Source organism: Plecotus auritus, assembly GCF_963455305.1.
Source record: "Plecotus auritus genome assembly, chromosome: 1".
Lineage (NCBI taxonomy): Eukaryota > Metazoa > Chordata > Mammalia > Chiroptera > Vespertilionidae > Plecotus > Plecotus auritus.
In genome coordinates this window covers 6,441,585-6,458,815 of record NC_137770.1, presented here as the reverse complement: position 1 = coordinate 6,458,815, position 17,231 = coordinate 6,441,585, and the positions used below count along the sequence as shown (strand labels likewise).

The 17,231-nt window shown below is 57.2% G+C and overlaps 1 protein-coding gene across 9 annotated transcripts in view; it reads right to left on the bottom strand.

Moving 5' to 3' along the window:
* Nucleotides 1-1,747: 1,747 nt before the first annotated feature.
* Nucleotides 1,748-17,231, bottom strand: part of TUNAR (transmembrane neural differentiation associated intracellular calcium regulator) — a 31,932-nt gene continuing 16,448 nt past the window's right edge. For 8 of the 9 annotated variants that reach the window (XM_080662320.1, XM_080662318.1, XM_080662315.1 and 5 more), the window contains exon 2: nucleotides 1,748-2,524. In XM_080662320.1, the coding sequence (XP_080518446.1) occupies nucleotides 2,339-2,485 (147 nt within the window). In that variant the 5' untranslated portion in view covers nucleotides 2,486-2,524 and the 3' untranslated portion in view covers nucleotides 1,748-2,338. Of the gene's footprint in view, nucleotides 2,525-4,285; nucleotides 4,434-17,231 lie in introns of all 9 variants that reach the window. The other variant, XM_080662316.1, reaches the window with a different exon arrangement.

Genomic DNA, 17,231 nt, shown 5'->3' with positions numbered 1-17,231 from the left:
GACCGCTGCAGGAGCAGTTTCCCCTCCGTCATTTCCACGTGCGCACCCTAGTCAAGTCACGGGCTCCTCCAGGCTAAGTGAAGGTCTCCGTTCAACGGTCCCACTCGGTGTTCCTCTGGTAAAGTAAGAAGCGTATGGCTACGCATGGAGTGAGACTGAAGTGTGAAAACACCACAGGGTTGAAGGAAAAGGGCATCGAGACTTTTTCCATGGCACCTTTATTGTTCACTCTGTCACTGTTCAGCATTTCCATACAGTCTTTCTAGAACCACACAGCCCGCAGAGCGCGCCCTCCCCGACACCCCGTTCCATCCAACCAGCGGCCTCTCTTCCCGTCCTCACGAGGGTGCTCCTCTGCCTGTGTCCGCGCAGTTCCAGGGGCTGTTCATTTTCACGGGGAGGGGAGGGGAGGGGAGGGGAGGGGAGGGGAGGGGAGGGGAGGGGAGAGAGGTGTGCAGAGCTGGCCCTCAGCAAAGCCATCCTGACCCCCAGGGCCCTTTCCTGCGACGGCCCCCCGACTCTCTCCCCAGCAGCCTCCAGGCCCCACCGGCCAAGGCATCAGGCCAGCCGAGGTGTGCGTCCTGACTCACTGCTGGGAGCCACGTGATCTCCGGGACGCTTCCTGACCGCTCTGAGCCTCCCTTCTTCTCCAGTGGGAGGGAAGGACCCCCCTCCAGGGTCACTGCGGGAACTCGGCGACTTAAGGACTATGAGGGGCCTGGCTGCAGCGTGCCCTGGGCCTCAGCTTCCTTCCTTCCGCGGGGACACCTGATGAGTCGCCCTCAGGGCCAGGGGCACGGACGGGGGCCTTTGCTTATAAAGGAGTCTGTCCCCTTAAAAGAGCCCAAGAAATGACTCTCAAAGAGTGGGGTTTCAGACCGCACACACGGCAGGGACACATCGGGTGGCAGAGACCTCTGGGCACCCCTCAAACCAACGAGGCAGGTGGCTGCTGCTTTCGCCCACGGGCAAGGCTGGCGCTGGCTGGCCCTCTTGCCAGGCCACGCGGCTGAGGCCGGGCCAGGCTGCCTCGGGGAGAACAGGGCACCTTCACTCACTCAGCCGCCCCCGCCAGGGAGGAAGCCGCTTCGCGTGGGTGTCACCTGGAACGTTAAGACGCCCAGCGGCGGTCGCCGTGTCCCTTCTAGGGCCCGTCCCAGGGGTGTCCTCACAGCTGGAAGTGAGCTCTCACAGCGGAGTCAGGGGTCATTTATCCCCCACCTACTCTGAAAAGGACCCAGGCAGCTCACTAAGGAAGGGGCCACCCACCTACCGCTGAGCTCCCCCCACTCTGTCCACCTCTCACGGCACCCGGCCGCTAAAATCACAATCTCATCCCGAAGGGTCCGGAGAGTGGAACCAGACGCTGCCAGCGAGCCGCCCTGCGAACCAGCTGCGCCTCCCCAGCGGGGCCCTTCGCCAGCTGCTCGGGGGTCTCTCCCTCAGCCTTTGCTCCTGCGTGAATCCCGGGAAGGACACGGTGCGTCCACGGTCCGCATGCCCACAATCACTTCTATCTCCAAGCAAACACAGAGCCGCTCATGGGCAATCTTAGACATGCACCAGCCAAGGCGTGGCCGGCATTACGGGAAATGTCCTCCAGACCAGAGAGAGAGAGAGAGAAGGTGAGAGACTCAAGGTCAGAGGAATAGGACGGGAATGACTACACAACAGGACGTCCGCGCCCTCGGGGGCGAAGCGGACAAACCAAAGAAAGCGCGAGGAACCGGGAGCGCCTCCCCACATGTTTGGTTCATGCTAAAAACAGAGCACATTTATTAAAAATAGATATTTATAAACCTTGATATGAACAGATGCACACGTCAAGCCAACGCAAAGGAGAAAAGTCAGTTATCTCCCCTGTAGCCAAGGGACACTGTGCTGAGTGGATGCCTGCCCACGGCCCCTGCGGCTTTTCGTACTCAACGGCTCATGGAGCGAAGATGGAACTCGGGTCCCGGGAGACCCTCCCTCCATGAGCTGCGGTCCACGGCCCTGTTCCTCTTTCTGAGGACGTGGGATCTGTCAGCGATCTGGGACGATGAGTTTCGGCGCCCATCCGCTCACCAACGGTGTCGAAGGCTGGTCTTCCCTCCCTCCGGGCCGCCTGCCAGAGACACTGAGTTCCTTGGTGTGTGAAGGAGTTTTTTTGGATTCATTGTGCTTTAGTGGCCACTCCTTGTAGCAGGATCGGCTCAGTTTGGTGACCTTCTATAAAGTTCGAAGGTGCATTTGATCGAGTGGCGTGTGTAGGTCAAGCCTGCTTATCTGCGCCATGTCCGCTCACCGATTTGTCCACACACAGGACCCCCGTCTCCTGGCCATCCCGAGGCGTCGCTCACAGGGTGGTGTATATGTACACAAAGATGATCACGATCAGGTTGAGGATGGTCCCGATGATCCCCAGCATCGCCAAGACGCTCTCCTCTTTGCTCTCTTTTTCTTGGCCTCCTCTGTCTTCCTCATTGCCACTCGTGAGGACCATCTTGGTTGCCAATGTCTTTATCTTCCTCCCCAAGCTAACCTGCAATTGGAAAGAGGCAGCAGAAAGATTACGGTGTATGAACACCCTCTCCATAGCCGGGCCGATCTGGTGGGGGTGGGGATTTCATGCCCAGGCTCTAGATCACGGGGTGAACAATCACCTATGGATCCAACCTTGGGACTCGGTGCTCTTGGCCGTGGAGAAACGGCGGAGTGTGGCTCAGCCATGTCAAGGAAGAATGTCCGGGCACTGGCTTAAAGAGATTAGCCCTGGAGTCTGGCCTGGGCACCACCCACTCTATTGAGAGCTGGCTCATCCCTCTTCCTTGAAGCCGAAAGGGAGACAGCTGCATGACCATCACACTAACACATGGCAGTGGGGTTGACACACACCACACACTGGGCCACACCGGCATGCGCACCAAGTGTGTAAGGGGCATCCCTGTCGCGCCCCCTCAAAGCGCTGGCTGCCATGTGGGCAGGGGTGGACGGGGCCTGCAGAAGGCAACTTACTGAGACCAGATAGGACAGTCAGGGTAGAGGAGCATAAATTGGTACGATCATTCTGGAAAGTTCCTTGGCATTACCTGGGAAAGTGAAGAGCATGTTCTACAACAGGGTTGGGTACCTGTTCTCCTAGGTGTACACCCTAGAAGAATCCTGCCCCTGTGCCCCTGGAGACAGGGACAGGGATGCTGCTATGAGCTCTGTGATAGCAGAGGACCGGAAGCTCCCCAAACGTGCACCAAGCATGGCACAGATGGACACGTGGTGGTCCGGACCATGGCCATGTCCACACGATGGCACAGCAGGGAGAGGAAGGGACTATTTCACTGCCGGGGCACTGCGTTGCTTCTGGTTTGAGGCCATTATTCTGCTGTGACCATTCTTGTCCACATCCACTGGCAAGCATACGTGTGATCTCCTCTCCCCCACCCCCACCCCACCCCCATTTTATAGGACATTTTTTTTACAGCCAAGTTGAAAACACTTTACAGGGAGCACCCAGACACTCACCATCTAATTTCCACAATTAACACGTCCACTATACTTGCTTAACCGGGTCTCTGCCCATGCGTCTGTCTGTCCATCTTCCGTTTGGGTGTATTTCAAGGGAAACTGCAAATGTTATTGCCTCCCCTTACATACTGAGCACGCACATATCAGCTGGGGTTCTACATCTGCTTGCAATATTTCTCTTTTGCAGTAGAATGTATATGGGTGCAATGGCCCATTGGCTACATGCCCGGGAGAGAGCCGGCCCGGGGCAGGGGCCGCATGCGGTCACGTGTTGGGCTTCAGTGGGTTCTGTACGTGGCTTTTCCAAGAGGCGGCATCTGCTTCCTTGTGTGTGAGCCTTAGAGCCGCTTCCTCTTTCCCTTGAGTGACGCCATGGCCCAGGGTTTGCACGGAGTCACCGGGAGGAGAAAGCACGTAAGAAAGCCACTCCCTTCTCTGCTCTGTACAGATGTCTCCCCCCAGGTCCCCCCCTCTCTTTCTTTAAAATCCTCACCCGAAAATATGTTTCCATTGACTTTCAGAGAGAAACGTCGACATGAGAGAAACACATCGATTGGTTGCCTCCTGCAGGAGCCCTGACCAGGGCCCAGGCCGGGGAGGAGCCTGCAACCGAGTACATGCCCTTGACTGGAATCGAACCCGGGACCCTTGGGTCGGCAGGCTGACGCTCTATCCTTTGAACCACACCGGCCAGGGCCGCTTATCTCTTTAACGGGTGTCTTGTTTCTTGTTCTCTTTCCTTAGCTAGACTTGGAGCCCAGAGAGGGCAAGCTTTTGGTACCTCCAAGCAGGGTAGCCAGCATGGATCAGGCGCTCAGGGAAGGTGGAGTGAGGAGTGACCGGACTGCGGAGTGATGTGGCATCGCCCAGGGCTGCAGGGCCGGGAACAGATGGCCCAGGTCGGTCCAAAGAGATGCAATGATGCTGCCCTTAAAGCAGAAGACCGTCACTGCGGGCACTCAGGTGAAACAGAGCGCCCCCCCCCCCCACCCTGCTGGAGGCTGCCGGCTTCCAGGCTTAATTAGCCTCTTCCCTGGGTTAACCCGAGGCAGCGCCCACTCGGGAGGAAGTGGGGGAGCGGGAATAAGCAGGTCAGCGCTGTGTGCCCTCCGGGGACTCTCCGCAAACTGCGGGCCCGGAAGAGGACTTCGCCTACGCACAGACGAGCTGCCTTCCCAAAGCGTGTTTCTCAGGGGCCCGAGGCAACCGGAGCGCCTCCACAGAGACCATGTGGGCCGCGGAACTGCGAGGCGGCTCCCACATCTGGCGGTGCCAGGAGAGCCGCGGGGGCACATGGTTGTCTTTGGGAAAAGGGTCTGGCCAGGGTGTGGAGGATGAAGAGCAGGGAGGAGAAGGAAAGAGGCTGGGTGCTGGCATGAAAAACAGTAATAGGAACGGGAGGGGAGAACAGACCCAACACGAATCAGAAAAGCAGAGGCCGGGCGGGCAATGCCGGATGTAAAGCCTGCTACACAGGCATGCGCCTTCACTCCCTCCCTCACCCACTCACTCATCCCTTCCTGCCAGGGGGTGGGGAGTGACCGCTGATGGCCACGGGGCTCTCTGGGGGTGATCAAGTAAGTGGTCTAAACTTAGGTTTCGGTGATGGTCGTACAGCTCTGTGAGTATGCTACAGTTGAACACTTTAACGCAAGTGAATTGTGTGGTTTGTAGGTTGTATCTCAATAAAGATATTTACTTTACAAGATAACCTTTGCAATAGTTTCTGAAATATAAAGTGCAATATATCTAACAGAAGTGTGTAAAAGCTTTATGAAGACTATTAGGAAACTTGACTAGCAGACATAAGAGGAGGCCTGTGTAAAGAGGGAGATAGACCATCTTCATGGAGTGCCAGATTCAATATCCTAACAACCACCAGTTCTTCCTGGTCTGCTGAGTCGCTGCAGTCCCACGGGCTGATTCTAACGCGTACATCTGGGAGTCCATTTATGGTGACAGAGGGGACTAGACTTCGGGTGGTGAGCATACAGTGCAATACGCAGGTTATAAAACCAAACACCTGGAGCTTGGTAATGTCATTGACCCATGTCACCCCTCTAACGTTAATAAAAAATAAAAATAAAGGTAAAAATAAAACGTATATCAAAGAGCAAAGGGATAAATCATAGCCACGATATTTACTGAAGAAGAACAAGGTAGGGGACTTGCCTTACAAGGCATCACGAATTACTATGCAGCTTTAGTCATCAAACCTTAGGCAACAAGGCCAGAAGAACAGACACAGAGCTACACGTGCATGGCCCCTGATGATCAATGGGGGAACGTGGGTCTTTGGGTGAACAGTGCTGGGGTAACAGTGCTGGGAAACGTAAATGAAATCCAACCAGTGTTACATCAATTCCAGATGGACTGGAGACAGCTGTGAAAGGGAGAACTTAAGAACTGTTCGAAGACAGTGAGCATCTTTGTAAGACTGGGGCAGAGGCTACCTTAATTAGACATAATAGCTCACTCAACTATAGGGAAAATATTAGTAATGTTAGTAACATTAAATTTGTACTTCTTTTATAAAAAATATTTAAAAAGTGAATGAAGAGTTAGGCCAGAAACTGGGACACACACACACACACACACACACACACACACACACACACTCACACTCACACTCTATGTATCATACAATCATGTTAGTATCAGGTCAGTAAGAAAATAAACTTCCAGTAGAAAACTGGGCAAATCCTATGCCCATGAACTTCTCAAAAGAGTAAACAGCCACAAACAAGGCAAACCTCAGTAATCACAGGAAAACACAACGTCCGTCAGCTTGGCAAAACCTAAAAAACGCCACAGAACCACCAAACACGGGCACAGGTGGCGAAGCAACAGGGGCTCAGGTACCCGTGGAAGGCCTACGACGCGGTTCCTGTCGCTCTGGAAAGCGTGATGACGTCACCTTGTGAAGGTGAGCCTGTTCAGACCCGGGTGACCCGCCACCCACCTCTAGTGCCAGTCCCTAAGTACACCTGCCCCGTGAACCGAGGCGCACAGCCAGGAATGTTCACGGACCACAGTCTCGTCTCAGCAACAGGCAGGAAACGGCACGAATGTCCCTCCACGGTGGCCTGGATCTGCTGTCCTGTACGCAGACACTGGGACTGCAGACAGCGGTGGGAAGGTAGACGTCGACAGCCGGCATGATGCACAGCGAACACGACGTCAAGTGGGCAAAGTAGGCAGAAGAACGGGGAGAGGGCGTTTCCGTCTACATGGACTTCAGAAACAGAAAAGCTCACATTGTTCAGAGATAGAAATGCGATGAAGTTACAAGAAAAGCAAGAGAATCCTATCTAATAAAGAGGGAATATGCTAATTGACCCTCACGCTGTCGCAAAGATGGCAGCGCCCACAGCCAATAAGGAGGGAATATGCTAATTGACCCTCACGCTGTCGCAAAATTGGCAGCGCCCACAGCCAATAAGGAGGGAATATGCTAATTGACTGTCCCGCCCTCAAAGATGGCGGCTCCCACAGCCAATAAGGAGGGAATATGCTAATTGACTGCCCCGCCCTCAAAGATGGCGGCACCCACAGCCAATAAGGAGGGAATATGCTAATTGACTGCTCCGCCCTCAAAGATGGCAGCACCCACAGCCACAAGATGGCGGCGCCCAGTCCCTTCAGCCCCGCTGGAGTGGCAGGCGTGCTGCAAGGCCGGGTCCACCTCTAGGTGGGCCTGGCCGCTCCACGCGCCTATCTCCGGAGTCCCCCAGTCCCCTCAGCCCCCCAGCCGCCCAGGGCCACCCAAGGCTCAGGTAACCAGGGCCATGAGGCTTGCACTGCTGGCAGTGGCAGCAGCAGAGGTGTGATGGGGCGTCACCTTCTCCTGATCTCCAGGTTGCCTCCCACCCGAGGGCTCCTGGACTGTGAGAGGGGGCAGGCGGGGCTGAGGGACCCCCCTCCAGTGCATGAATTTTCACGCACGGGGCCTCTCGTCATAGTAATAAAAGCAAGAGAAGCCAGGGGAGCGACTACTGCTGAGTGGAGAGGGAAAGTGGATGGAGTCGGGGAGGGCGCTCAGGGGCCCCGAAGTACTGATGGTATTCCTCAGCTGGAGGGTGGGTACAGGGGGCTTGTTATTTCGACGTTCCGTCTTCTAAACAGGCTTCTGTTATCCATCCAGTAACGAGTCCGTGAATGAGTTCATCACTGTTACCACGTGTGGTTTCCTTGGCTGGGCGAGAGCTTTTGGTGACCCAGTGGCCATTCCCTCCTTTGGGGATCAGTGTCCTGACTTCCTCTGAAAATTACCCTGCGCAATGGACACCGTCCATCAAGGTGCTAAGGCGCGGGCCTGGGGCCAGGGTTAAGCCCATCAGATGCTCACTCCGCAGCTCAGTCTTGGGTGGGTGATGGGGAGTAGGCACCGATTCGCCCTGGCCATGGTGCTGAAGTGGGATCAGCAGCCGCCGCCTGGATGCCTGGAGCCAGCCTGACTTCCGTTTTTTAAAAAATTCAACACCTCTGTCGGTGGAACATGGACATTCAGTGGGAAGAAATGGCAACGCTGGCCTCTACTGCATCTGGGACCAATCTGGGCTCTGCGGTTGGCCAGCTGTGTGACTGGGGCAAGCAGCCTTCTCTCTCTGAGACTCAGTTTCCTCATCTGTGAAGTGGGAGTAATACTTAGCTTGTAGGATTAAAAGTAACGGTTGTACATTGTCTACCGGAACAGCTGGCAGCCACTGTGATATGATGATGATGATGATGATGATGACAATGATGATGGCTGAGGCTCATTCCCAAGGTCCCATGAGCCCACTTTTCTCCAGCTAAGCACCCCCTCTGCCCTATGTGTCATATAGCCCCTCCTCATCACGGCCCCACTCCTGAAAAGGACCCTCCTAAAATCAGAGTATGCATAAGGAAAACGTGACTCCGAGAAAGCCTTCCCCAGCCCCCGTGGGCAGGCTGTCCCCTCCCTCCCTCTGATGCAGCACCCCCATTAATGCTGCCGAGAACCACCCAGTGCGGTGGCCACCCCCTGCGCTGTGGCTTCATGTTGCTGCAAAGCCATCTGCTCCCTTCCTGTTGGGGGGACGGAGCGTTTTGAGAGCAGGAATGTGTACGTGGGTCGAATCGGCCGGTTGACTTCTGCTCACTCCCAGCTTCAGAGAATCCACGACCTGAATGAGCACACCCTCCCTACTGTTGTCCAGGTGACCCACTCCCCGGTTTCTGACCAGCTCTCCAGGTTAACACTACTGGCCAACGGCACCCTTCCGACACCTTCATCCCGCTGCTCGCCTTCTCCTCCGGCCCACACTGCTCTGTCTTTTCTACAAGGTGCCGTGGAGTCCTGGGCGGACTTACAGGTCTGCTGGGCCATGGTCCTGCGGAGAGACGTCTCAGGGACCCACGCCGGGTCCTGGTGCCCTCTGCCCCCTACTCGCGTGCTGAGTGCCCTCTTTGTTACTCCTCCGCCCTAATTTCTCAGAGCTGCCTACCGAGAGCCAGAGACCTTCCTTCAACAAGCCAGCGGGGACTGAGCACACACGGGCTGAAAATTCACGGGCCTGCGGCTCACCAAAACGCTGCACAGCCGTTAAGGGTGACGGTGACAAAGGGACCTACAGGAAGGTACCTCCACTGTGATGAGAGGAAAACACGGATTTCACATCCAGGTCCACTGAGGATTGCAAATAAGACTTCGTGAAGCCTGACTTGTTCAGGAGAAAACGCCGGGGCAAACCTCGGAGATTTTCTGTAACGTAGGTGGTTCTGTTACGTTACGTGTATCACGTGCAGAGCACACACAGACGGGAAGGAGATTAAGAAGACTCCAGGGTGTGTTTTCCTAACATCACGGAGCAGCTCACCTCCCGAGCGATGAGAACAAAGCCTTCGATGCCAGGTGCGCAGGGAGACAGGCCTGTGGCAGCATCTCTGAGGGAGAGGCTGGAGGCAGCGGCGGGAGGGTCAGGTTGCTGCCGGGGAGGGTCAGGTCGTTGCTGTCTGTGGATGACAACGATGAAGGCTCAAGCCTCTCTGTACACAGCAGGGATGTCCAGGCCGAGGGACGATGGCTTCGGTGTCATTTAATTTTAGGAGAGACTTGTTTTTCAAAAGAATGCCAGTCCTGGAACTAAACCTGGGCTCCTGGCTGTGCTGAAGGTACCACACGGTCAAGACCCGGGGGCGGGGGCGACTCCCCCAATTCTCTCCGCCACTCGCTGGCTCTGGAGTGGCTTAGGCTCAAGTGTAATTCCAGGGCTTGGGCGAGGAAGTTCATTCTGATCTTATGTGCAAGGATGCGCTCCTGCTGGAAATTCCGAAACGCCAGGAGCCACACGCGTGGATGATGCCGGCGCATAAAGGCAGCACCACCTTCTCCCTGGAGAGGAGACCTCAGTGGTCGCCTGAAACACAGCGTACCGGGGAACGTGAGGGAGGCCTGGGCTCCAGTGAACACCCCGGGGCACCCTGAGCTGAGCCCCACTGAGCATGAGCAGACAAGGCCTTCAGTCCTCAAGGACCTCAGGGCCCAGCAAAGGGAAAAGGCAAACAGGTCACTATGGTGATGTGAGCCCAGGGCATTGTGGGAGTCCGGACCTGCCTGGGAGGCCACGCAGGGAACAGTCCCTGGAGGAGTGGGGCGGGGGGCGGGGGAGAGGAGACGATTTAAGCTGAGACCTCTAGGCTAGCAGGACTCGTGCGGCTGATGGTGACAGAGGAAGGGCACCCTGCCTGGGTGACAGGTGCAGAGGCAGCGAGCGTGCAGAAAGCAGTCTGGGCCAGGAAGCAGCGGTGAGTGTGGGAAGCGCTGAGGTTGCAGGCGAGGAGTAGACCAGAGCAGGGGCTCATGGAAACCGGGCAAAGGGATTCTGGGGTTTATTCACATTTATTCAGAAGAGGCAACAGGGATGCAGGTGTTCGTTTCATATTTATTTCCCCAACTGTGCATACGCCCTATGTATACGCTCTTACATGCGCGAGGTACTTCGTCGGACATTTAAAAACCACTTCACGCCGAAACCGGTTTGGCTCAGTGGATAGAGCGTCGGCCTGCGGACTCAAGGGTCCCAGGTTCGATTCCGGTCAAGGGCATGTACCTTGGTTGCGGGCACATCCCCAGTAGGGGGAGTGCAGGAGGCAGCCCAGTAGGGGGAGTGCAGGAGGCAGCCGATCGATGTTTCTCTCTCATCGATGTTTCTAGCTCTCTATCCCTCTCCCTTCCTCTCTGTAAAAAATCAATAAAATATATTTAAAAAATAAAAAATAAAAAATAAAACCACTTCACTCCTAAAATCAGACAGCGAGTGCTTGGACAGGGTGTCCCCCGGCTCTGCCAGCGTCCCACAGGGAGGCCTCAGGAAGCCCGCCGGGGACCTCTCTCCCAGGGACAGGCACCTGGCACCCAGGAGGGTCCTCGGCAAGGGCTGGGCAGGAGGTCTCCAGGGGACAAACGCCTCCACGCGTGCCCCTGCCCCGCCCGGGGGGCCACAGCATGGCCCGGCTGTCACTAGATGGCGACCCAAGGGAGATGGCAGCCAGGGGACCACTGGGGCTGGAACTTCCTCCCAGAGCCCCTGAGAGGCAACACCAGTAATCAGCCTGCTCGACGAAGGCTCGCGGTTATTATTGTTAACAACGAGCAGCTATCTCTCATCAGCACCGCCACGTGCTGCATGTGGCTCCGCACACGCCTGTCGCCATGTGCCCAGGAGCTACTTTCCCAGCTACACCTGCTGGGGACCATCCAGCAGCTCATGAGCAAGTGCAGGGTGTGGCCCAGCACGGCATCGCCAGCCAGCCAGCCAGCCAGCCCCTCGAGTCACATTCACTGAGCACCTACTGTGTGAACACTGGGATACAACAGCAGCAGCACAGACAAAAGTAAGTGCTATTTCCATTTCAGAGACAAGGAATTGAGACTCAAGATAATGACCGCACACCCACACGTACCAGGCACCCACACGAACACCCACAGGTGCCAGGGAGAGAGCAGTGACTAGAACCAAGGACTCATCAAAAATTGGGTCAGGATTGAACCCAGCAGCCGATTCTGCTCGCTGACATTGCTGGTCTCCTGGCATTGCCTGCTCGTGCCCATGCCACCCCCCCCCCCCCCATCCTATGGGCACCCTCCCGCCCCCGCTCTCTAACCACACTGCATTTGCTCCCTCTCTTCCTGGCTTGGACGCCTGCTGCTCCTCCCTCCAGCCTCAGCCTGGCTGGCAGCACCTCCAGGGACCCCTCTGGGTGTCAGAGGCCTGCAGCAGGCCACCTCTGAGCATGTCCCCCAGGCCCTATGTCTGGCTCGAGGCACTGGGTGAGCAACTGAATGAATGTGCCTGCAGCTGAGAGTGCTTAGCGCCGGGGTCTTGCGGAGCCAACAGCTGGGCCCGCGAGCGGTGGCCGCACAGCCTGTGCTTCGTGAACATTCTCCTCTGGAGGCGGTATCCACCAATATTTCACGTGGGAGCATTTGCATTTGAACATGCTTTTTGCACCCGGACCAGACAGCTGGGTGGGTTTGACCATCTACCGAGATGCAAAAACCTCATCTCCGTGCGGGGCAGTCCCGGTGTCTGTGGCCGTGCTGGACACAGCGTCTGCCTGAGGAGGGCTTTTAGGAAGGATCTGCTGCTGACAATGCAGCGAAAAGTCAGGGTGACCATTCTGATCCAGTACTTGTCCAAAACGAATGGGGACGTTTTAAAATGGATGTTGCTATAAGGCAGGGGTCCTCAAACTTTTTAAACAGGGGGCCAGTTCACTGTCCCTCAGACCGTGGGAGGGCCGGACTATAGTTTAAAAAAAAAAACTATGAACAAATTCCTATGCGCACTGCGGGCCCGGGACGCGTTGGCTGCTAAGCAGGACAGGCAGCGGCACCCGGCGGGCCGGATACATGTCCTCGGCGGGCCGCATGTGGCCCGCGGGCCGTCGTTTGAGGACCCCTGCATAAGGCATCACCCCTAAGAAATACAGAGGGTGCAGCCCTGCTGAGCTGCCCCGGTTCCCTCTCCTCTCCCTCTCAGTCACCCCTGTACCCACGATGCCGATGCGTTCTTTGGAAATGCCACCCCAGGGCCTTTGCACTTCCTGTTTCCTCTCAAGGAACACATGTTGCCCAGGTTTTCGTGCTGATCTGCTCTCGCATGGCATTCAGGCTTTGCTCAGATCCTGTATCATCAGAGAGGTCTTCCAGGCCAGGTCCCCACTCCTGTCTGCGTGTCCTCCTTTATTTCCCTCAAAGTACCGATTATTACTTGAAAGCACGTTTTTTTCATTCTTCCTCCCCACCCTGTCGATAAACCACGTGATGGGATCGTGTCCTCGCCGCAGCCCCCGTGCCAACAGCAACGCCACGTGTGTCGCAGACACGGTACGTCCCTTTGGAGTGGGTGCCCGTTTTCCAAAAGAGGAAGTCGGGGCTCACTGGGGGTGATCAGTGAGGAGCCAGGGGCACCAACCCTCCGGCTGTCAGGAGTCAGAGTCCTTCGGATGAAGGCCTCCGTTCTACGTTTGCACGATTTACATCCACAGACGCAACCCCAGCACACGGGTTCCCGACAGCTCCGAGACCATCTACATCCACGCTGGGCAAAGGCCTGCGGGAGGGGGTCTGAAGGCAGGAGCCACGCCCTGCCCGCCTCAGCGGAGACGGAGCCTTGAGGCTCCCCCATCTGACCTCTCACTCAGGGAACACGCAACCCCTCCGCTGACCTCACCGTGTGGCCGCCAGATCTCGATGGGAGCCCCCAGGGCTGCAGCAGCCCCCACCTCCCACCAGTGACCGCTCTTGTCAGCGCCCACGGTTGGGAAGTTCTCACGGCGAGCCAGACACCGACGGGCTTACTTCTCTGCTAAGCCCATGCCTCCAGAGCTATGTCCTGGGTCGCCGCCTGCCCGGCTCATCGTGTTAACACGTAAAGGACAGAATCAATCAACCGTCTCTGAGGATAAAAAGCAAAGAAAAAGATGATCTTAAAACGCTGGTGGAGAAAGCCCCCTGAAGACGGAATCGAATGGCACTTTAAAAACACGGTCCCCAGGCTCGTCTCACCGCATGTAACGGGCCAGACGCTCCCTCCACGAGCCTCCGTTTGCTTGTCTGTCCAACGGGGACTTGGGCCAGATGGGGTCACCCCTTTTAAGGGCATAGAGCCCCCGCTTCTCTTCCTATCTCTGAGTGCCGGCAGTCCTCAGTATGCCAGCACCACTCACCCTCCCAACTGCTGGCTGCCTGGAAGCCTCAGCCACTGTGGCACACGCAGATGAGCGCCGCGTACCGGGCACTGTGCCCGCCATCTGCCCAGGCTGCCTCAGTCGCTCCCCAGCAGCTCTGGCACGGGGAGGGTCCGGAGCCTTCCTCGGACAAGAACCAAGCCTCTGAGGGGCCCTCTGCGGCCTGGGCTCCTGCCCGCCCTGCCACGGCCCCGGGACTTCTGTGCCGCTGGCCCCAGCCCCGGCGCCGCTCACAGGCTCCTGGGGACGTTACAGGCCTGCCACGTGCAGAGACCGCGATGCGCGGAGGTCAGAGACGTTCTTGCTGGCTCCGCACCCCCGGGATGTGGCCGGTTCATGCTCACAGAGAGATCCCGTCCGCATTCACGGCAGCAGCAGGAACAGGAGCAAACGGAAGCTCTCGCAATGCCTCCGTCCGGACCAGCGTGATCCGAGGCGCGCCCCAAGGCCAGGAGGCACCGACTTCCTCTCACGGCATCCCTGTCCCTCCGCAGGCAGAACGTTCCAGGGCAAGGTCCCAGGAGCAGAAGGCGAGGGCCAGTGACTGAAGCACCTGCGGTTGGCCCCACTCCACATGGGCCTGAGGGCGCACCCCGTCTGGAGTGGAGAGCCGCTGGAATTCTTCCCTTCGCAGGTGGAAGCCCCGGGCCCAGGAGTCCCTGCAGGGGGCGCTGTTCCCCAGGCACCAGGTGTGCACACCGCCCCTGCCCCCCTCCCCCACCATGTGACCTCCCCGCTGAGAGGCAGGGCCCCGTGTTGGGGGCGGGGGCTGCGAGGAGCCCGGGAGTGGATTCTGCAGGCCTCACCCTTGGCAAAGGTCACTGGCCAGGGAGAAGCAACCACCCAGGATGGGGCTGCACACCCCAGCAGCCACAGCGTTCAGAGGACCCCAGCACACTCCCTCCTGGGGCAGCAGGATGGGGTAGGAAATGGGACACCCCAGGAGGAAACGCAGAGGAATGGAGAAAAAACCAGGGTCGGCCGCTGCCCGGCCGTGGGAGGAAGGCTCGCGGCCTCCACACGCGGTCGGTCCCTGGCCAGCTGTGCGGCTTCAGGCAGGCCCCTGCCCGCTGCGGGCTCACTGCCCCCACGTTAAACGGGCTTGGGGCGGGGGGACAAGATACCAGGCGGTCTCTGGGGCCGCTTCCAGCTCCTGCACCCGTTAACCCACAGCCTCAGCTGAGAAATGCGTGTGAGCGGAAGGGGTCCGAGGGCCAGGTGCCCGGGGAAGCGCCCAGGCCCTGCCCGCAGCCTCATTCCCCCCCCACCCCCCCACCCCCCGCTCTGCAGAGATGCCGGGCCGCGTTCACCCGGTGCTGCACAGAGCCCCGCACACACCACTCAGCTCACATCCTTCGGCAAGACCTCAGCCCGTGGCCGCACTCACGGGGAGCCACCGGGCCACGCAGCCTGGCGGTGTGCCGGGAGGAGTGGCGCCCGGCTTCAGTGGGACAGTTAGCAGCTTCCACCCGAGAGAGGGTTGGCAGACATCTGCCAGAGTTGCCCATCCCACGGCAGGCGTCTGTCACGGTGTGCCCACGGTGCCGACCCCGTGCTAGGGGCTGGGTACACAGAGAGGAGCAGAGTGGCAGGAGGGCCCCGGGTGGGCAGAGAGCACCCCTGAGATGCCGAGGAGACGCCCAGGAATCCCTCTCTGAGCCTCGGTGCTGCTGCACCCCACACTTACCTGGCTACATCTCACCACCGGTCCAGAGACGCTGCGTCTGCTCCCACCCAGCGAGTTGAGGGCCGCCTGATCGCCACTGCCCCCAGCCCTGCCCTTGGCGCAGAGAGGTGCTCGGCAGGGGTGGCGGCGTGAACGGCCCACGGAACGCGGACTCCACACAGCACGCCACGCCACGCCACGCCACGCCACAGGAACCCTCTGAACGAGGATGCTTCAGGGCCAGGCGCTGCCACCGTGCACACCCTAACTGCAGCTAGACCAGCCGTGGGCAAACTACGGCCCGCGGGCCGAATCCGGCCGTTCGGCTGTTCTATCCGGCCCGCGGAGCTGAAAGAGCGGAGGGTTCTCTTGCTCTCCCCTCCGCTCCTTCACCAGCAGCAGTGTTAACATGGCAACGTCGGGAAACACGGCCGCAGCTCCTTCTTCTGAGTGGGCGGATTTATGTCCCCCATTCAGTAGAAGGAACAACCTCTCAATCTTCCAGAGGCTCCTTGTAATGCCCGCGGACCGTCCCCCGACATCACCCTGGGAATGCGGAGACACGTTATCGTGGGGATGTAGGGAGACACGCCCCTGGAGAGCACAGTATCAGAGCATTAGCTAAAAAGGAGACCAACAACACTGTTCCCACTGAAGTGGATGTTTTAAAGACCAAAAACCTTTCAATCCAGTCTACATTGCCATCTACATCTACGTCCCGGGCATAATTTGGAAGTTGCACTAAAGAAAATGTTTAATTTACTGTTTACACATTTTGTTCTTTTCTATTTGTTTTAGTTTTAAATTATTTTATTATATTTAAGTTTAATTGGAAAGGCTTTTGTACCTTTCCTTTGTTAGGCAATTTTATTTTGCCTTTGCCATCTTCAATATAAGGTATGTTATTGTGCTATGATTCCTCCATTTTTTGAAGTTTCAAATTATAATAATTAGTGTTTACATTCTTCTTGTTAAAATGTTTGAAATGAATAAAACTATTGAAATTAAAAAAAAAAAAAGACCGTACCCTTTTATGTAATTATGTTTACTTTGAATTTATATTAGTTCACACAAACACTCCATCCATGCTTTTGTTCCGGCCCTCCGGTCCAGTTTAAGGACCCACTGTGGCCCTCGAGTCAAAAAGTTTGCCCACCCCTGGGCTAGACCTTCGGGCCCAGGTTCTCAGTCCCCCCCGGAGGCCGCCGGCGCTGCTCTCTCAGACACCCGAGGCCCCGCGGGGCGAAGACAAGCAGCTCATGCTGGGCAGGGCCCTGTTGCTTCAGGCGGGCCTCAGGGGTTCGTTACAAATGCAGAAACCCAGCCCTGGGGAGACACCCCCTCCCTCCCACCACACACACACAGCTCAGCCCTGCAGGGTCTCAGCGCCATTCCACATGGGCTTCCTCGGTGGCCGGGAACAGTTACACCCACGGTCCTCAGCCACGTGCCACGAGGATTGTAAAAGCGTGCAGCACCCGCCTGTCCAGCCAGCGGCCTGACCTCTTCTCCCTCAGGTCGTCAAATAAGACGAGCGACAGCCGATACCGCAGCCATCCAGTGACTGAATCAGAATCACACCTGCATGTTTGTCAGATCAGCAAAAAATACATTTTTTGGTGTGCTGTAGAATTCCAGTAATTAGCTGGCATGTACATGAGATGAAAAAGGTTAAACATCTCTGGTTTAGCCCACCCAGCGTGGCTGAACGTCAACCTATGAACCAGGAGGTTACGGTTCAATTCCCAGTCAGGGCACATGCCCGGGTTGCGGGCTCGATCCCCAGTGTGGGGCGTGCAGGAGGCAGCCGATCCATGATTCACTCTCATCACTGATGTTTCTCTCT